Source organism: Vulpes vulpes, chromosome 8 (genome assembly GCF_048418805.1).
Source record: "Vulpes vulpes isolate BD-2025 chromosome 8, VulVul3, whole genome shotgun sequence".
In the NCBI taxonomy this organism is placed as follows: Eukaryota; Metazoa; Chordata; class Mammalia; order Carnivora; family Canidae; genus Vulpes; species Vulpes vulpes.
In genome coordinates, this window is record NC_132787.1 from 103841766 (window position 1) to 103863745 (window position 21980).

At 41.0% G+C, this 21980-nt stretch overlaps 1 protein-coding gene across 1 annotated transcript in view; it reads left to right on the forward strand.

Moving 5' to 3' along the window:
• Positions 1-1607: 1607 nt before the first annotated feature.
• ROCK2 (Rho associated coiled-coil containing protein kinase 2) overlaps positions 1608-21980 on the forward strand; it is a 135549-nt gene continuing 115176 nt past the window's right edge. The window contains exon 1 of the mRNA XM_072767714.1: positions 1608-1795. Within this exon, the coding sequence (XP_072623815.1) occupies positions 1655-1795 (141 nt within the window). The 5' untranslated portion in view covers positions 1608-1654. The remainder of the gene's footprint in view (positions 1796-21980) is intronic.

The window sequence follows — 21980 nt, forward strand, 5'->3', positions numbered from 1 at the left end:
ACTATTTTGTATCTGTTGTTCATCTCACCTTATTTCCAATACATGTTTCACGTACTTGCCAAAATTTCATGCATTTGACGGAAAGCCAGCTTCCCTGCCAGGACTCTTTCTGTTAATGTGACAGAGCTTGCTCGGATCATTCCCCAGTTGTTGGGACAACCGGGCCCCTTCCCAGGTTTTGGTCTTTATGAACATTCTCTATTAGCCCTGCTATAAATATTTTAATGCAAGTTCTCCTATCCATCCCCCCCCCCTTCCCCCTTGGATTATTTCCTTAGACATCTACTTCCTTAAATGGGTTTACTGGGTCAAAGGGGCTCAATGAACAGTTTTAATAGCTCTTGGCAAATATTTTTCGGATTGCGCCCTGCGAGGATCGGGCCAATGGCACGAGCTGCGAGCCGGCAGGAATGCGGAGGGGCTGCCCCGCAACCTGCCCTCCTTCCGCCCCCCAAAGGCAAGGAGGAGCTGGAGAGGGCCTGGGACGGAGGCCTTTTTCTGTCACCCTTTAATGCTCCTCCGCGGATGGGTGCTTAGGCCCGGGGCCGCGAGAAGACCGCTAGGGACCCGCACAAAGGCTCTCGCATCCCGACGCTTCTGCCCCGGGGGCGAAGCCGCGCTTCCGAGTCCTCCAGTCCGGGGGCCGACTCCGGGGCGCGCCCCCCCGGCCCAGGCAGGCCCCTCGCAGGCGCAGAGCCCCGCGGCGGGGGCAGCGGCCGGCGGTCGCTATTATCCCGGCGCGGGTGATGCAAGGCCCGCATAGCTGCGCGCTGAGTCAGCGGGGGCGGGCCGCCCGCTCCACCCCCCCACCGCGCCGACCCCCCGCGGCAGGGGCAGGGGCAGGGGCAGGGCGGGGGGAGGCCGGGCCCCGAGGCCGCGGGGTCGCCCCCCTCCCCCGGCCGGAGCTCAGGGCCGCCGCGCGCCCGGGAGAACTCGAAGGGGGCGGGGGGGAGGAAGCGGGGAGGGAAAGAGGCTCCAAAAGGAGAGACGCGGCGCGGGACCGACAGGAGGAAACGAAAAGGAAAAAAAAAAAAAAAAAAAAAGAAAAACATGGAGGCGAGGGGCGGCGGGGGCGGGGGCGCACGCGCGTGCGCGCGGGGCGGGGCGGGGCGAGCGGGGGCGCGCGCGGGGCGGGGCGGGGCGGGGCGGGCGGGGGCGCGCGCGGGCGGCCGCGGCCCGAGGGGCTTGTGGGTAGCGGCTGCGCGCGGCCGGAGACGCGGTCCGCGCGGGAGTGTGTGAGGCGAGCGGGCTCGTGGAGCGGGGCTGCCGCGGCGGGCATGGGGCCGGGCTGGCGGCGGCCGTAGCGGCCCGAGCCCGGGTTTTCGGCCTCCCGGAGCGCCGGAGGGCGGGGCGGCGCAGCCCGGCGGTGGCCGCGCCGCTTCCCCCGCTCCCGCCCTCGGAGTCCTGAGGGAGCTCGCGGCGGCGGACGAGCGGACCGGGCGGCGCGAATCTGACTGAGGGGCGGGGACGCCGTCTGCTCGCCGCCGCCGCCGCCCCCGCCGGGCGACCCCGGGCCCCCGGGGCCGGCGCTGAGAGCCGCAGCCGGCGCGACAGGCGCGCGGTGGGCCCCGGCGGAGCCCCGCCCGGAGCCGGCGGTGCGGGGGGCGGCGCTAGGCCCCGGGGCGCCCCGGGCCGGAGCGCGGGCGGCGGCGGCATGAGCCGGGCCCCGGCGACCGGGAAAATGCCCGGCGCCCCCGAGGCCGCGCCGGGGGACGGGGCGGGCGCCAGCCGCCAGAGGAAGCTGGAGGCGCTGATCCGGGACCCTCGCTCGCCCATCAACGTGGAGAGCTTGCTGGTAGGTGCCCCCCCGCCCCGCCCCGCCCCGCGTGCCCACCCAGCCGTGGGAGGGAGGTCTCGCCCCTCCCGCCCCGCTTCCGGCAGCCGGGCCCGGGTCGGAGGCCGGACACTTTCCGCGACCGAGTTCCAGCAGTTGGAGCCGCGCTGGATTCCTCCGCTCCCGCCTCCCGGGGCGGGTGTCACCCCCGCCCGCCGCCCGCCGCCCGCCGCCCCGGGAGGAAGCACCGGCCCCGCTCCCCGCCTCTCCTGGGCCTGGGGGGGGGGGGGGGGCGTCGCCCTGCAGCCTCAGGCCAGCGGCATGCGGCGCCGGGCCGTGGTCGGGGCCGGGGAAACCCGCCGCTCGCCCTCTGGGGAGATGACAAAGAGCCGGGGCCAAGGAATCCGTCCGAGCTGTCGAGGAGAAGGAGTCTCTCCTCCTCGCGGCCCGTCCTTCCTCAGGCAGCCCTGAAACACCCATGTCCAGAGTCAGCACGTAAAGCCTGCTCCCTGGCTCTTGGTTTAAGAAAAGGAGCGGGTCTTAGAAATCAGAAACGCACCGCCGAGTCTCCGTGCGTATTTTCCACGCTTGGCCAAGCCCAGACGATCGTACCGCCCAGGTACGGTGGGACCCGGGTGCCGTGGAGCTGCACGGATGTTCGGAAAGAAGGGGGTGTGGATTTTGACCCCGGGGTTGGAGAGGAAGGTGCAGGAGATGCTCTGGGCAAGGGGGTCACTCCGGAGGACTGGAATTTGCGTGGGCGATCCTTGGACCCTTTGGATGTTTTCTCCGCCACAACTCAGATTTTCACTTGAACTCCCCGCTGGGAGAGACCTGGTGACTGTAAAGCCGAGGAAAACTGCCTCCTCCCTTTCTAGTGATTAACTGACGTTTCCTCCCGAAGTCCTTGGTTATCCTTTGGGGTTTCTGGCCTCGCTGGCGGGGTGACTCAGTCCGCGCGGCTTGGCCACGGGGCAGGACCTGGCTGAAGACCGCCTCTCGGTGCAGGAGCGGGACGTGGTGATGGGCTGCGTCCCGTCCGACGTCCTCGCCCTGGCGTCTCCCCGATTTTCGCGTCAGCGTGTGGTTTGTGTGTTTTCATGGCACCCTGACGCCCTGGTCCCTCGTTAGCGCGAAGGGCATGACTTCGCCTAGGCCAAAGCAGAGGCTCCGGGCTTCGCTCCCAGCGTTTCCACTTTGGCGTTTTGCTAGCAAAACTTTGACCAAAGGCCAGAAAGTTCAGTTAAAAATAGTACCGCAAGTATCCATCAGGTTCATATTCAATCCCAGATAGAAGATTTTAAAGACCCATCACTTTCATCTCTTGGGTCTTTCCTCACGTTAATCAGTTATTCCGGTCATTCCGAACTTGAACCGAAGCGATTTATACCTGTATTGCGTTCACGCGTTCTGTCTTGTTAGAGTATTTTCTAGACTGTTAAAGTGAAGGCTGTTGTTAAAAGTGCAACATTACACGTTTTAGTCAACAGTTTGGTCCATTCATTTATTGGGCGCTCAATACAGCCAAGACACTTTACACTGTTATTAAGGTGATGTATTGTTGGTATGAGAGTTGACAGTAGATGCCGCTGACCGGACAGATTTTGCTATTCCTGTTTTTAGTTGATTAAATATTACGGTTCTGAGTCGAAGTAAATCTTACCAGGCCAAAAATTGTCCCTTACTCTTTTCTTTGGAGCAGTGTTGCAGGGCTTCTATTTCAAATAATGAGCTGAAAAAATTTTAAGACTGTATTATAGTACATTAATTTTAAATTATGTGTATTGCACAAAATAGAATGATTGTGTTTTTTTGTGGTGACATTTACATAAAATTTACCACTTTAACCATTTTTAAGCGTACAGTTCAGTGGCATTAATTACCTTCACATTGTTGTGCAGCAACCATCACCACTATCCAGTTCCACAATTTTTTTTTTATCTTTCCAAACAGAAACTCCATGAATTAATCTTTACGAGAATGTTATAAAAACATACTTCCTGGGCAGCCCTGGTGGTGCAGCGGTTTAGTGCCGCCTTCCGCCTAGGGCGTGATCCTGGAGACCCTGGATCGAGTCCCTTGCTGGGCTCCCTGCATGGAGCCTGCTTCTCCCTCTGCCTGTGTCTCTGCCTCTCTCTCTCTCTCTCTCTCTCTCTCTCTCTCTCTGTGTCTCTATGAATAAATAAAGTCTTTAAAAAAAAAATAAAAACATACTTCCTGAAATACTAATGAAATAAGGGATGGGATCACTTTAAAGATTTGAAACCTTACGATTTAGCCTGTACATCACTGATGATTGTTTAACTGCATATGGCACTTCTTTTGGCTTTACTGTAGAAAATAAGTATTTCTTTCTTTAACAGGGAAAACTTAAGTAATATAGTCAAATGAAAACACAGCCATGAGTCTTAATTACTTCTTTCAGGTGCTCAGAAAGTACCACTTAAAATTGTATACTAAGATGACAAAAATATGGAGATGAAATATACCAGGAGTTACTGTATAATTATTCTTAGAAGGTAAAACTCTCTTTGTAGGAAAAAAAATGTTGCATGAGATTACATGCAATGTGCTTAGCTCAGTGCTTGGTACATAAGTAGTCCTCATTACATTTAGCTCACTGGTGTGCAGTTACCATAGTTAATTGCTAATTGCTTTACATTTCCTTTGAAAAGGAGAATGGTTTTATTGGCAACTCTTTCTTGCTATATAATTTTGAATAAGTAGCATTATAATTTGAATTTACTATCAGAAAAGTGCTAGCAATCATCAAACATAGGTAAGCTGGATTCTAAGACTATGTCAGTGTTAAAAGATCAAATTGTCTTTTTTTCTCTGCAGATGCTCCTTGCTTTACATAGGTCCTTAAATTAATCTGAAGCGAGTGTATCCCTTTTGTGGTTACAGATTGTGGGCTGGTTGGTATTATTTAAAAATGGAGGATTCATCCCCCCCCTCCTTTAAGATTTATTTATTTATATGAGAGAGAAAGAAGAAGAGGAAGGATTGGGGTGGGGGGTTGGAGAGGGGCAGAGGGAGAGGCAAGAATCCCAAGTAGATTCCCTGCAGAGCACAGAGCCCAACTAGGGGTACATCTTACAACCCTGAGATCACAACCTGAGCCCAAACAGGGGATGCTTAGCCGATTATGCCACCTGGGTGCCCCTAAAAGAGAGTTTTGGGAGAGGTTTGTTTCTATCATACTTGTTTTGGAGGAGAGGAACTTCAGTGGTACATTTTTGCAGTGTTTGAAACTTTTTGGTAAACATCCATGTTTTGTTGTCAAGACTCAGCTTCTCATACTGCTTTCCCAAATAATATGGTAAAAAGAATTGTGCTTTAATATGCTGGAGAGATGTCTTTTCTCCTTCCTTCCTTCCTTCCTTCCTTCCTTCCTTCCTTCCTTCCTTCCTTCCCTCCTTTTCTTGATTTTATTTTTTTAAGTAATCTCTACACCCAATATGGGGTTCAAACTCACAACTTTGGGGTAGAGTTGTATGCTTTACCAACTGAGCCAGCCAGGTGCCTCTGAAGATCTTTCTAAAGAGCTGTGCTTTTGGGTTTTAATGTGTTTTACTAAAAGAGTAAATGGGATTCAGGCTTGAGTAAACTGTTTTCTTTAGACCGGTGTTGATGGAGAAAGGTGATTAAAATTTTATTTATGAATTTCAGTGACTTAGTACAAAATGCTTTTTTTGATTGATTTCATTATACCAGTAAACTGTATACACATATTTCTTATCACATTGCTTAGATTTCAGCTTAGTACTGGTTATCTGCCTAAAGTAAAATTTTATGTGTATTTTTTCTCCACTGACAAATAAATGTATTATAAAGATATACAAGTGAAATAGAAAAAAAAAAAGAGAAATTGTTTTATACATGTTTTCCTTTTGTGAAATAAAAGTTGAGTATTTATAGTATAAGGGGGATTACTTTAAAATTTGTGTTTTAATGATCATTAAAGAAAATGAATTAGCTAGAAAGGTTTAAAAAAGTAATGCATGGAATTTACTGTTTAGGTAAAGTTGAACCTCTTTGAAAGTACAGGTCCACAGCCCTCACCTACAATTTTGCTATATAAAGAACTCAGAAAACCAAAATTTTTTTTTTTAAGATTTTATTTATTTATTCATGAGAGAGAGAGAGAGGCAGAGACACACAGGTAGAGGGAGAAGTAGGCTCCACACAGGGAACCCGACATGGGACTCAGTCCCGGGTCTCCAGGATCATGCCCTGGGCCGAAGGTGACGCTAAACCGCTGAGCCACCTGGGCTGCCCGAAAACCAAGTTTTTGATGACTGACTTGATCATGATCAACATCTGACCTGATCTGATGTTAGAATATTTATAATCAGTGTGCCCCTCTTGGTGTAATTGGGATAGCTTTCCTTGGTGAAATATCAAAAAATAAAAAAAATTGAAGTGTTTGATTTCAGGGTGCTACAGGAGACTTGCAAGAGGGTTTTCAGAAGGGCAGCCCTGGTGGCGCAGCGGTTTAGCGCCGCCTGCAGCCTGGGGTGTGATCCTGGAGACCCAGGATCAAGTCCCACATCGGGCTCCCTGCATGGAGCCTGCTTCTCCCTCCGCCTGTGTCTCTGCCTCTCTCTTCGCTCTCTCTGAATGAATGAATAAATACATCTTAAAAAAAAGAAAAAAAGAAAAAAAAAGAGGGCTTTCAGGAAAGTACTTTATATGGTGTGTGTGTGTATATATATATATATAGTATAAGTACTTTATTGCCATTCTAAAATCCAGAAAATTCTAAATTCAGAAACTTCTTGCCAATATAAGTCCAGTGAAGACTTACATACATCTTAAACACTGTAGTTATAAAGAAATAGTGAATAAGTATCTTGAAACCTAAGTTGTTTTAGTTGAGTCCTGATCCAGTAGTCCTCTTTTCCCATTTTGAATTTTGAAATATTCTAAGCATTAAGAGAATATAGCATGAAAATATGAATTATGAAGCATAAAAAACAAGCATTCATGAAATCATTGCCCAATTTAATGAATAGAACACTAGCCTGTTGAAGTTACCATATGTTGCTTCTTGATCAGTCTTCATGCATTCTCTCCTGTTGCCCTGAAATTTTTTTGAGGATTTATTTATTTATTTGAGAGAGAATGTGTGCTCGAGTGAGCAGGGGTGGGGGCATAGGAAGAGGGAGAGAGAGAATCTCAAGCAACTCCCCACTGAGTATGGACCTTGATCTCATGATCCTGAGATCATGATCCCAGCTGAAATCAAGAGTCAGCCGACTCAGCCACTGAGGCGCCCTCCTCCAAGATTTTTATTATTCCCTTGTTTTATTTTATAGGTTACCAGATTTGTATGTATCCCTAAACAGTACTGCTTAAGTTTTACTTACTTTTTTAACTTTAAAAAAGGTTAAAATTTTTATACTATGTTTTGTGACTTGTTTTTTTCAATCAAAGTTACATTTCCCAGATGCACCCACATTGTGGTTAATTCATTTTCACTGCTACCATAAACCAAAGCATATTGCTCCAATCTATTTAATGGATATTTAGGTGGTTTTCTTTTCTGCTATTATGGACAGAATTACTGTGAACAGTACTGGAGCCCATGTGAAGTATCTATAGGCCGGTGTATGTGTTTAGGATTGGAATTGTTGGGTTTTAAGATTCACACACACACACACACACACACACACATACGTGTGTGTGTGTGTGTGTGTGTGGAATTGTTGGGTTTTAAGATATAGATATAAAACAAAATAATGGATAGAGTTTAACTCTTCCACCAACATTTTTTAAAAGATTTATTTGAGAGAGAAACAGAGCACACGCGGGAGCAAGGGAGTGAGCAAGTGCCAGGAGAGGGGCAAGGAAGGGGAAGAGAGAATCTCAGACAGACAACCCCCTGAGCACAGGATCCTGGCATAATGACCTGAGTGGAAAACCAAAAGTTGGGCGCTTAACCCACTGAGCCTCCCATGTACCCTTTCTCCCAAAATTTTATTATGGAAAATTTCAAAGTGTTGTAAAGTTGAAAGAATTGATGCTGAACATCTGTATACTGATCACATAATTAATAGTTTGCTGTATTTGCTTTATTGCATCTGTCCCTTCCTTTATCTATCTCTTGCTATATCTTTTGTTTTTGATTCATTTAAAATAAGTTGTAGCTATTGGTATGCTTCTCCTTTAAGTACTTCAGCATGCACTTTGTTGAGTATAGTTCAGTATTTGTTTAGGCTTTTAATTTTTTAATTAATTTTTTTTGTTTAGACTTTTTAAAGATTACATTTACATACAGTGATACGTACAGATCTTAAGTATACATTGATGGGTTTGACCAGTGCACACACTTGCGTAATGCAAATCCTTATCAAGATACAGAACGTTATTACCAACCCAGAAATCTTCCTTATATGTCTTTTCAGCTAATTCTGCATCCCCTTCCCATAGATTGTATCACTCTTCTGGTTTTTTTTTTTTTTTTTTTTGGTACTAAAGATTAATTTAGCCTCTTGAAGCTCATATAAGTGGAATCCTGTATAGTGTGTACTCTTTTGTATCTGATGTATTTAGCTCAGCATAGTTTTTGAGATTCATCCATGATATTATGTGTATCAGCAGCTTGTTCCTTTCTTATGACTGAGTGGTATTCCAATAAATGTGAAACCAAAGTGTGTTAGCCATTTCCTGTTGATGGATACCTGGGCTGTTTTGAGTTTTTGGCTATTATATATTACATGCTTTGATTCTTAATCAAGCTTGCTAAGAACAATCTTGTATTAAGTCTTTGTGAGGATATGTTTTCATTTTTTTTTAAAGTACCTTTTTTTTTTAAAGATTTTATTTATTCATGAGAGACAGAGACAGAGACAGAGAGAGAGAGAGAGAGAGAGAGGCGCAGAGACACAGGCAGAGGGAGAAGCAGGCTCCATTCAGGGAGCCTGCCATGGGACTCGATCCCCAGTCTCCAGGATCACACCCTGGGCTGAAGGCAGTGCTAAACCGCTAAGCCACCCGGGCTGCCCTCTCTCTTACTCTTTCATTTGCTCTCTCCCCCTCCCTCCTTTCCTCCTTCCCTCTCTCTCCTTCTGTGTTTGTCTCTGTGTGTGACAAAAAGGAAATATTGAGATTCGTTTTTGGTTCATCTTTGATAATTTGGAGAAGTGTTTCAATAATTCCAAGAGGGATTTTATGTTTTGTTGCTTCATTGTGATAAGTTGTTTGTTCAGATAACTAAAGTGCTTTATACCTTTTTTGTTATAGTTAATTGATCACTTATTATTCAATATCTGATTTCCCTTATTCTCTGAGAGTTTAGACTTTTTAGTTGTAAAGCAACTGATAGAAATTTTTTTTTTTCTTTTTTTAAAGATTTATTTATTAGAGACAGTATGTGGGGAGGGGCAGAGGGAGAGGAGGGGGAGAGAAGCAAACTCTACTAATACTAAGCACAGAGCCCAACACGGGGCTCGATCTCATGACCTGAGATCATGACCTGAGCCGAAATCAAGAGTTGGATGCTCAGCCAACTGAAAGACCCAGAAGCCCCCCAAATTTTCTTTTTTAAAAAATTAAATTAAATTTATTTGTTCATGAGAAACAGAGAGAGAGAGGGAGAGAAGCAGAGACACAGGCAGAGGGAGAAGCAGGCTCCATGCAGGGAGCCCAATGTGGGACTTGATCCCAGGTCTCCTATCACACCCTGAGCTGAAGGCGGCGCTAAACTGCTGAGCCACCTGGGCTGCACCCCCCCCCCCTTTTTTAAGGGATTATAGACTTGGAATTGATTTCTAACACATTAGAGTTGTTTTATATGCCAGGGAAATGAATAGTAGAACTTCCTCTAGTAGTACTTTAGATGGAAACAGCAGAACAGAGTTGGCATTATCTTAATTACCTGTGATTATGATAAGGAATGCTTAATACACTAAGTGTTGTCTTATATACTTGGTTTTTGAGCTTATTTGATGAACAGAATATAAGCTCTTTTAGGACATGCGTCTTTTTTTGTTTTATTGTTGTGTCCGGTAAATTTTTGATGTATGAACTAACAGATAATTTTTTAAGTAACAGGAGTGATAACCTGTAGAAATATATTCCTGTTTATTTTTATTATTTTTAAAATAATTTTTAAAAAAGATTTTATTTATTTTTTTTATTAATGAGAGATGCAGAGAGAGAGGCAGAGACACAGGCAGAGACACAGGCAGAGAGAGAGAGACTCCATGTAGGGAGCCTGACACGGGACTCCATCCCGGGTCTCCAGGATCATGCCCTGGGCTGAAGGCAGGCGCCAAACCACTGAGCCATCGAGGCGTCACTATATTCCTGTTTAAAGAGCTTTAAAGTATTCTCCAAATAAACATTTTGATATATGTTCTTGTCACTTATTTCTTACCTATTTGTAGGAAAGAACATAAGTAAACATCTGTATATGCAAAGAGGATACCCTTGAGTGAAAGAATTAATTGGAGGTTAGGTAGGAAAAGTGAATAATGATTTGGACATTTTCTGGATTGTGGTGAAATAATTTGTTTTGGAAAGGAATTAAGCTAATTTTATTCTAGTGAAGTAAAGACTTTGTGTAGGCTGTACAGCTTTTATCATTTATTGAGTTTCATCTATTCCCCTCACCCCCTAATTTTTCTTCTGGTTAAATATATCCAATTCCTTTTTATATACCTAGATGATGCCTGTGTTGAAACAGTGCTTCATATGTAAGGACAGATGAAATGCTGGTTGGTTTGTACATAAGGTGAAATTCTTTAAAATGGTATATTGACTGTTACTAATAGTAGGCAGTATTGATTAACAAAATTAAAAGAAAGCCAGAGAGCATGAGAACTTTTGACCAGGGATCAAGAGTGTTATTATAACTCACTATGAATGACTGTTTTGAAAATTTTTCAGATATTAAGCATTCTGATTCCTAGCATTTTTATGTCGCTTTATTTTATCTTTTTTAAAGATTTATTTATTTATTTATGATAGACATAGAGAGAGAGAGGCAGAGACACAGGAGGGAGAAGCAGGCTCCATGCTGGGAGCCCGACGTGGGACTCGATCTCGGGACTCCAGAATCGCGCCCTGGGCCAAAGGCAGGCGCTAAACCCCTGAGTCACCCAGGGATCCCCCCCCTTTTTTTTTTAAGATTTTATTTATTTATTCATAGAGAGAGAGAGAGGCAGAGACACAGGGAGAGGGGGAAGCAGGCTCCATGCAGGGAGCCGGATGTGGGACTCGATCTCGAGTCTCCAGGATCACACCCAAGGCTGCAGGCGGCGCCAAACCGCTGCGCCACCAGGGCTGCCCAGGGATCCCCTTTTTATGTCGCTTTAAAATGTTCGTTGTTTGGGGGTACCTGGGTGTCTCAGTTGTTGTGTGTCTGCCTTTGGCTCAGGTCGTGGTCCTGGGATCCTGCATGGAGCCTGCTTGTCCCTCTGCCTCTGTCTCTGCCTCTCTGCATGTCTCTTTTGAATAAATAAAATCTTAAAAAAATGTTTATTGTTTGTAATAATCTGTTCTTTATCTAATAAATCCCAATACTTGATTTTTCATGTTCCCTTTGTGTTGAATTTAAAACAGCTATAGAAGGAAGAGAATTAGAGTATGATTTTTCTTCTCCATGTAATAATAGTGGCTGTCAGCAAAGTAGAGCAATACACAGTATCTTGCTTGTAGTAGGTTCTTGATAATTGTTGGTTGAATGATAAATACAGGCTTCAGATGTAGTACAGTTGAGAAGATAGTGTTTCAGTCTCTGATTTGCTCTTAGAATGAGCTCTGAAATAAAAGTCTGGCAGAGAGTGGTCAGCAGGTGTTAAACATAGGTATATTGTTTATTGAATTTATTCTTTTTTTTTTTTTTTAAAGATTTTATTTATTTATTCATGAGAGACACAGAGGGAGGCAGAGACACAGGCAGAGGGAGCAGGCTCCCTGTGAGGAGCCCGATGCCGGACTCAGTCCCAGGCCCCAGGATCATGACTTGAGCCAAGGGCAGACAGACGCTCAACCACTGAGCCACCCAGGTGCCCCATTAGTTCTTTTTATTCTTTTCATTTTATTCTATAATTTCCATATCGTAGAGTTCACCTATTTATAAGTATACAATAAACTGGTTTTCAGTAAATTTATGGAGTTGTGCAACCATTATCATGATCCGTTTTTATTAACCCCTCGGAATTTCCTTGAGCATGTTTGCAGTCACTCCTTACTCCCAGGGAAGCCAACTACTGATACAATTTCTCTGTTTGTAAGATTTTCTTTTTCTTTTTGGAAATTCCATAAAAGTGGAATACTACAGTATTCAGCTATTTGTTTCTGGTTTCTTCCACTTACCATAACATTTTTGAGGTTCATCTGTCTTGGAGCATATGTCAGTATTTTGTTATTTTTTATTGCTAATATTCCATTGTATATGATATACCGTATTTTGTTTATGAACTCACCATATGTGTATGGACGTGTGTTATTTCTCTTAATCTAGATTTTAAGGAGTTAGATTGCTGGGTCATATGGTATACCTCTGCTTAACTTTTTTCCCCCCCTTCTATGCTTAGCTTTTAAGAAACTGACAAACTTTTCCAGAATGGCTGTTTTATTTTACATTCCCACCAGCAATGTATGAGGATTCCAGTTTTTCCATATGTTCAGAGAACACTGAACATTGTACGTCTCTGTGGTGATAACCATGATAGTATATTTTACTAATGATAAATGATGCTGAGCACTGCTTCCTGTACTTGTTTTGTTTTTTAAATTTTTACTAAGGTACTATGAGTCTGATCTAGTAAAAGGAGTTTCACTTTGTATACCACAGGTCAGTTCCAATGTTTAAAAATTGAATATAGATACATATAGATCAGAGAGCCCTATATAGGTGAAACTATCCTACTGACTAGTATCTATCTGAAAGACCTAATTAACACTAACATGTTTTTTTTTTTTTTTAACTTTTTTTTTTTTAAAGCCTTGTGTGGTACCTTCCAAGTAATGAATGTACCTTGCTGAGCTGTGTAAGCTATGATAATGGCTGTGAAGTCTCTACTGGTTGAGTTGTTTGTAAGATACGGATCAAATTTGAATACTTCTGACTTAAATTATGGTCTTTGATTGTTTCTTCATTCTGTTTTGTGTTGATCTTTACTCTAAAAATTTTTTTTTAATTTTATTTTTTTAAAAAAGATTTTATTTATTCATGAGAGACAGAAAGAGAGAGAGGCAGAAACACAGGCAGGGGGAGAAGCAGGCTCCATGCAGGGAGCCTGATGCGGGACTTGATCCTGGGATCATGCCCTGCACCAAAGGCAGGTGCTAAACCACTGAGCCACTCAGGGATCCCCCCATTTTTTTTTTATTTTGAATATCTTGAGTAAGCTTATAAACTGATTTTGTCAACTTGACCCAACATTTATCTTTATAAAACTTTTCTGTTTTACATAAAAAATAAAAAAACAGTTCTTATTAATTTTGTAATTTGGTTCCTGTGAGAGTGGGTAATTATTGGTATTTCAAATGGAATGTGTTACACTTGGCTTTTGGCTTATGCTTTGAGTACCCATCTGAATTATATCATACAGATACACATGTTACTTCTTGTTCATAGGTGGCACTGATACTGATTTGAGGGCTTAAATTATGAGCAGAGTTTTAGAACTTAACCAAGACCATGCTCTTTTCAGATGTAAAAGTAGCTGCTATATATATCCATTCTGTATCAAGATATTACCTTACTGTTTTGCTTTGTGTTTTCAGTGTGATTCTTTTAGAAGTCATACTAAAAGTATGCTTATTGAAATTGAAATTGTTGAGATTTAGTTTATATTGTGTTTTTTGAAATTTCTAAAAAATATTTTATTTGTTTATTTGAGAGAGAGAGCACAGAGGGAGAGGGAGAAGCAGGCTCTGCTGAGCAGGAAGCATGATGTGGGGCCTGATCCCAGGACCCTGAGCTCATGACCTGAGTTGAAGGCAGATGCTTAACTGATTGAGCCACTTAGGCACCCCATATTTTTTGAGTTTTTATTAAAGATAACCACAAATGGGACTTTTGAGCAGAAAGGAAAATTTAGGAAATAATTGTTTCAGTACTTGAGATGCTTTAATTTATTAAGGATGAATTTTTAAAATTTCGGTTATAGTGATATTTATTCTTCTAAAAGGAAAGTGCACTAGGGGTGCCTGGGTGGCTCAGTTTGGTTAAGCATCCAACTCTTGATTTTGGCTCAGGTCATGATCTCAGAGTAGTGATTGAGCCCCGTTTGGGGTTCCATGCTGGGTGTGGAGCCTGCTTAAGATTCTTTCTCTCAGTCTCCCTCTGCCCCTCCCCTGCTCCTCTAAAACAAACAAACAAAAAATAATAAAAGGAGCGTGCAACAGCCAAACTGCAGTGAAGTATGAGGCCTGCAAGAGCTAGTGAAATGTGTCTTTGTATAATGAAGCTCTTGCAAAAATATTTCAGGTATTAAATGTGTAAACATTGGTATGATTTTGAAAAATGTTTCACTTTTTTGGGGTAACTTGTAGAGTTATAGTTTGTGGTACTTGGGCTTTTATATATTTACATATATATGGCATATTTTATTGTGTTACATAATGAATAAAGTTCAAGTTGAAGTTGAATGGTTAAAAATGATGTGTTGTGATTGAACAATATGCCTGTGTTGAAAGAATCAAGATTTAAACATTTTTTTCCTGTATGAATCATTAGATTTCTCTAAGGGCTACTGACAGGTTATATAATCAGCATCTGTGGCATTAGTAAAGACTAAAAGGAAGATCTATCAGAATTATTATTTTCTTTCAGAGATGTATCAAAATTATTTTCTTTCAGAGAAGTTAGCTATCAAGTCAGTATTGGGGAAAGAACTAATGCAAAATTTAAACCGTATTGTAAAATTTAACCATATTGTTGCTATTCTAAATTTAGCAGAGTTTGTTTGGAGTTAACAGAATATTTGGAATTGCTTTTAAATATCTAAAAAATGAACTTTGAATTTTTTGTTGCCTTCTCAATGATTATATTTCTCAAAATCACTGAAATTAATGTGCAAATGAAATTATGATGAACTTTTCTTTGAACTTTATATGCATGGCATAATCTTAGTGTTTGACATGAAATGATTTTTTTGTCTTAACATTCTTTCAAAAAGTAATCTTAAGGAAGCTTTAATAAATGAATTGACAAAAATTTTCCTATTGGCTTAAAATAAAAAGGAAATTTATAGATACAGATATATCTGGAAATTAAAAAACTTAATACCATTATAGTATATTTCTTGGCTCCTTATAGGTCGGTTATTTATTTATTTATTTATTTATTTATTTATTTATATTATTTATTGATTTATTTGAGAGAGAAAGCCAGCATGTGAGTGAGGGGGGTGGTGGGGGTGGTGGGTAGAGGGAGAGAAACTCAAGCAGACTCCATGCTGTGCAGGGAACCTGATGTGGGTATCCATCCCAACACCCTGAGATCATGAGCAGAGTCATGATCACGAGTCAAGTCAGTCACGCATTTAACCAACTGAGCACCTGGGCGCCCCATACAGGTCATTTTAAGTTATAGGTTTTCTAATCTGTATCTGCTAAATCCAGTAGTTAAGACAGTGGTTTAAAAATCTTGTTATATATAGGGTGGCCCTGGTGGCTCAGCGGTTTGGCGCTGCCTTCAGCCCAGGGCATGATCCTGGAGACCCAGGATCGAGTCCCATGTCAGGCTCCCTGCATGGAGCCTGCTTCTCCCTTGGCCTGTGTCTCTGTCTCTGTCTCTCTGTCACTCATGAATGAATAAATAAATATTAAAAAAAAATCTTGTTATATATAGCACTCAACTACAGATCTTTAGAAATACTGATGCCTGGCTTTCTCCCCCTGGACTTTTCAAATAATAGGTATCTGGTGTGGGCTGGAGATCAGGAGTTTTAAAAGTTCCAAAGGTGGTTCTCAAGTGCAGGAAAGCGTGGGAACTACTGAGCTGAGAGGTGCAATATTGTAATTTAAGGATTGGTAGAGAGGGCATTGGGTTGAAAATGTATCTGAGGAAAGGAGAATACTTACTGTTTTTTTCTTTCTTTATTTTTTGTGGCTCACCGAGGCTTGGATGAAGCCAGAAAGTCAGAATTATCTGTTGGAAGCCAGAATCACACCCAGGATACTTGGTGGAAATGGTGTGAGATCCTCTGATTTAGATGGTCTGTAGTGGGGGCAGGAATTTGCATTTAAACAAGAATCTCAGGTGATTCTGGTGCAAGTTAGCTGTGCAGATCACCAAGGCTTGAGAAATTTGTATGTGTTGCTTCTTGTACTAACAAAACCAAAACCAAATAGTCAAGATCTCCTTGGCCCACAGAATTATATATGTGGAAAAGGCTGGCGAATGGAGAAGTGCCAGATTTTCTGAAATATCAAGGGTAATCACATTTTCTGTCTTTTTTTAAAGCTCCATAGGAATCAGACGAAGGTTTTTCTTTTTCTTACTTTAGAAGGAAATTTATTTTGCTTTGCTGAGCTTTTCTGAAGGGAGAATCAGACAAGATAGACCAAAAAGAATTGTAAAACAATTTTTATTGTGATAAAATATACAGAATATACAATTACGGTATAGTGATGTCATTATGTCTTAACCCTTTCTTGAGAAGTATAATCTACAGACACTATATTGGTCTGGAAAATACATAATTTTGGTGTTTCACATTTAATAAATCGCGACAGGGAAATAATGACAGCCTGTTTTATCACTGACAGTTGATTTGATTCAGAAAGAAAAATTTCACTAGAAATATATGGTCCTTCAAAGCATAGCACCTAAAGCAGCATGGTGTGTATATATATATATATATATATATATCTGTGAATATGCCTGTGTTTAAAAAATAAAATTACTCAAAAATGATTCTATGGCCTTTTTAAAAACAACCAAAAAATAAAATGTAAAATATATAAAAGCTTTATATTAAACTATTTTGAAATTTTATTTTCAGAGCAGGCTTCATGTTGATTATATTATATAACAGTTATCTTATTAGTATGTTACTATTTAGATTTTCTTAAATGCACATTCCTTGCAATTATGTCTCTTTACATCATTGGAAATTAGAGAAAATCAGACAGTTTATACACAGTGGATAAACTGTGCCTATTTTTCACTTTCTCGTGTATTTGTATAGACTTCCTTTTGTGTGGCCATTTTAATTTTGGTAGTTAAGAGGTATGTAGTATATTAGAATTTTGAAAAAGTTTTCATTTATTGATTCTTGGGATAATAGTTATAGCTATTAGAGGAATAGCAGTTGTGAGTTTTGTTTTGTCTTTTTTTGAGATTTGAGTCGTTAGCAGCTCACTTTTTGTACATTTTATGTTGTGTGTGTGTGTGTGTGTTTAAGATTTTATTTATTCACTCATGAGACCGAGAGAGAGAGAGAGAGAGAGAGAGAGAGAGGCAGGCAAAGGGGGAAGCAGGCTCCTCATGGAGCGGGAGCCTGATGCAGCGGGTGTTTGATCCCAGGATACCTGAGCCCGAAGGCTGGTGCGTAGCGCCTTAGCCACTCAGGCTCCCTATCTTGTGGTTAATAAAATTGGACACATTTGTGGCCAACGCAATATTAATTAATATTTTTGAGATTATAGAGTGACACATAGTATCTTTAAAACCCTAAAAATTGGGATCCCTGGGTGGCGCAGCGGTTTAGCGCCTGCCTTTGGCCCAGGGCGCGATCCTGGAGATCCGGGATCGAATCCCATGTTGGGCTTCCGGTGCATGGAGCCTGCTTCTCCCTCTGCCTGTGTCTCTGCCTCTCTCTCTCTCTCTGTGACTATCATAAATAAATAAAAATAATAAAAAAAATAAAACCCTAAAAATTTGTGACAGTTTATCACTTAAAATGTATCCATTCTTCCAAAGTTGTTGTCAAATAGATAACTAAAATGTGAAACAAATCCCAAACTGGGTAGTCTTTCTTTCACTGACTAATATACTTTTGCAGTTATCTTTGGAAGTTTGTTATATATCTGATTTATTAACACTTCATTGGAAGTGGTTTTTTTTTTTTTCAATTATTTCTTAAAAATTTTTAAAAAAGATTTTCTTTGAGAGAGAAAACACAAGTGGTGGGGGGTGGAGGGGGTTGGGGGTGGGCAGAGGGAGAAGCAGACACCCTGCAGAGCTCAGTCCCAGGGCCCTGAGATTATGACTTGAGCTGAAGGCAGATGCTTAACTGACTGAGCCCAGGTGCCCTGTTTTTTCATTTTAGAAATATTTTACAATCGGGCAGCCCAGGTGGCCCAGCGGTTTAGTGCCACCTTCAGCCTAGGGTGTGATCCTGGAGACCCGGGATCGAGTCCCACATCAGGCTCCCTACATGGAGCCTGCTTCTCCCTCTGCCTGTGTCTCTGCCTCTCTCTCTCTCTCTCTCTTTCTCTCTCTCTCTCTCTGCGTGTCATGAATAAATAAATAAAATCTTTAAAAAGAAAAGAAATATTTTACAATCTAGTCATTTGAATCCCTACTCCATAATACCTCAGCATTGCATAGGATGTTCCAACATCCTAAATATTTAACAAAATGCAATTTAATTTGAGACTTCATGATTTGTTATGTCCATGCTGAAACAGCTCTGAGGCATTATTTCTATTTATAGCTGTGGAATATATGTAATTCAAGATTGTAACATTTAAAATTGAGTATGAATATGTTTTAATGTTGTTATATTCTCACTAAAGAATTTAGTCATAAAAGTAAGATGTTATATTGTAAAAGAATGCAAAAACTCACCTAAAGGATTTTGCTGGTAGTTCTGAGAGTTTCTGGGGAAAAAACATTGTAAAAGGATATAGTTTTGTAAAATTAAAAATTTTGAAGGCATTCCTGAAGACAGACTTGTTTTCCATATTTAGAACATTCCCAGAATAGGAGAACAACGGATGATACAAATAAAACTAAATTTGGAACTAATAAAAGGAAACTAGTAAAAATTGGCTTATGAAATTTCCTTCAGAGTGAAGTCATAAAGTAAAACACTGGATACATTCTTAAGAAGTTAATTACTCAGTTTTTGGGAAGAGTTGGAAAGATAACTTATATGATGGTATCTGTCTACTTCAAGGAGATGTGAAGATTCAATCCAGTGGGAAACTAATGCTATGTATTGTTCTATAAAGAACTTAAGCTTGTTTATAAACAGTTGAAGAACTATTTGTAAAGTAGTCTCAGTTATATATAAATGTCTTCAAAAAGGTGTGTACATACAGAATCAGTCTTCTGGTGTTAGCCCGTTTCCCAAAAATGGTAGCCCATTATTTGGCACATGTTAGGTGCGCTAAAGTACTAAATCATTGAATAAAAAGTTAGTTGGCATATTTATCTTTTAATTCACTGAGGATAATTAAGTTCTTTGGGTGAATACTTGTTTATATTCATTTTTGGGTTTGTTTTGTTATATTCCTGGTGTCCGTTTTTCCCAGGTAAGGTTTATTCTTTTAGAGTTGGTATGATAGTGACCTATGAAAACAGAGTCTGGTGTTCTTATGTGATGTTAAATTTCAGAAATCCTCATATATAAATAGTAGGAAAAGTCATGACAAAAATTTTAAGCCCTTGCATTATTCACTTGCAAAAATGTTAATCATGCTTTATATAAGGTTTCAAGGAGCAGTTGGGTTTTACCAGCAGTTTTTATCTATGGCTTGAATTTAGCAACTTTTGGCCTTGTTGTAGTAACAAAAGTGGGCTGAGGAACAACTCGGATGAATGGTTTGGAAGATATAAACTGCAGATATTATCCTGTATTACCTCTGATACAGATTCTGGTCCTTAGGCATACCAGGATCTGGCTGACAGAGTAGGCTAACATAAGTCTGTTGTCAACTCTTTAACAGCCTCACGGAATAATAATTTGCATTTCTATAGGCAGAAAAAACTGAATTAGTATCCAGGCATAATTAAAATGAATGTGAGGAGAAGCCTGTATGGTGGTAACCACTATTATGGTGATACATTATATACTTTCCCTGTTGTGGCATTTATGAATTAGGAGATGAATTTTATCTACTTTTATTTATATATCAGTGGTTTTTCTTAGAGTAGAGAGACTTCAGCATAGACTTTTCTATCTTGTGGTTGGATTCTTGTACTCAGGTACCTATCCCTCACTCTCCCATTAGGAGTAAAGGGAAGGGGTTTTTGAAAGGCCAATAGCAAGGAAAAGTCTTCTTTTATTATTTTTTAAGTAATCTCTGCACGCATTGTGGGGTTTGATCTCACAGCCCTGAGAGCAAAAGTTATATGCTCCACTGATGGAGCTAGCCAGGAGCACTGGCTGGAAAGTTTTGAGGGATTTATAGCTCACAGATGATGGGCTTTGGGGAAATACACTTATCTTCAGATGTGAAAAGGAAGAGAGTGAGCAGGACCAGGGATAGAATAGAGGCAGTCATCCTTTCACTGTTAACTGAATAAATAAACCACATTATTTATGCTCTCTACCTCTATCTCTAAGGGGAGACATTCTCTGCTTTGTCTACTTAAAAAGCAAACAAAACAAACTTCATTTTGAAAATTACAAAAGTAATACATGCATATTTAAAAAATTAAAAATTAGGGCAGCCTGGGTGGCTCAGCGGTTTAGTGCCGCCTTCCGCCCAGGGCGTGATCCTGGAGACCAGGGATGGAGTCCCACGTCGGGCTCCCTGCATGGAGCCTGCTTCTCCCTCTGCCTGTGTCTCTGCCTCTCTCTGTCTCTCTCTGTGTCTCTCATGAATAAATAAAAATCTTAAAAAAAATTTACAGAAATGAATATAAAATATCAGTTCTCTCTTAGCCCTTTCTCCTTGATCTCAGTCTTTTGAAACAACCACTTTACAACATCAGTGTATCACATTCCTTGTATTCGTAACAATATATACATGTAACAGTGGTGTATCGTTTTCTTTTTTCCTTGCATATAAAAAACACGAATACTTAGGTTTTTTTGGTAACCAAATGCATCTGTATCATATCTATCATGTTGTATTTGCTTTCTTTATTTATTTGGAGGCCATCCATTCAGAACTTCTAATTCATCTAGTTCTTTTAGGGAGTATTCCATTATCTAAATTTGCCATGATTATTTTACTGTTTCAGCGTTGATAGATATTTAGGTTGTTTTCTTCTGTAATAAACATTGCTGGAGTGCACATCACTAAATATTTTTGTGCATATATGTGAATATTTCTGTAGATTTCTAGATGGGATGGTTAAAGCATTTGTTTATTTATTTATTTATTTATTTATTTATTTAGCATGTACACATTTAAAATTCCAAAATAATCCCAATGTAATGAGAATACACATATTCCCATATCTTTGCTAGGTAAATATCAGCCCTTTACATTATTTGCCAACCTCAGAGGTGAAAAACACCCAGTGTCTCCTTTTATTTTTTATGTGCATTTCTGTATTTGATTACTAATAAGATTGAGTGCTTGTTATTAGTCATAGTTTTAATTTTTTTTTAGGATCCACTTCAAATTTATTTTCTTTGTGAGGTCTTCTCTAATTCTTACTTATCCCTTTCCTTAACTCCAGGCAATGACCCTCTTCTCTGCTCTCACAGTACTCTGTCGTAAGTGATTAGAATCATGTGTTATGATTATTTACTTATTATATACTAGACCAGGAGTTCCCTATGGTTGTGACCATGTAGTAGTCATTTTTCTAGGTTTCGTATCATGATTTATTGGAAATTTGAGAACTAAAACCTAGTTTTTATGGTAACGAGGCATAAATGCTTTAAAGATCATTTCTTTTATCCTTTTAGTTCTATTGAGATATAATTGATGTATAGCACTGTGGAAGTTTAAGGTATACCGCAATGGCTGGAATTAAGCATATTGCAAAATAATTGCCACAATAAGTTTAACATTCATCGCCTCATTTTGCTATGTAGTATTCTTTATGTCTGCCCAGTGTCTGACACAGATCTAATAGCATTTAGTGTTTGATTAGGAAGTTTTGTAAAATGGTTAGTCTGTTTCCCAATTGGGAGTCTATATGTAAGGTTTGCTGCTGCCTTTTTTGGAGGAGGGGAAGGGTTGGCTCTAGTGGTAGTTCTAGTACACGCCTTTATTTTACAAATGAAGGATTAAGTCTAAAGGAGGAACATCTAACCTGGTTAATGAGATATTTTTATTTTTTAATAAAAGGTGTTGTGAAACATAACACAGCTTGAAATGGGGTTGTTTA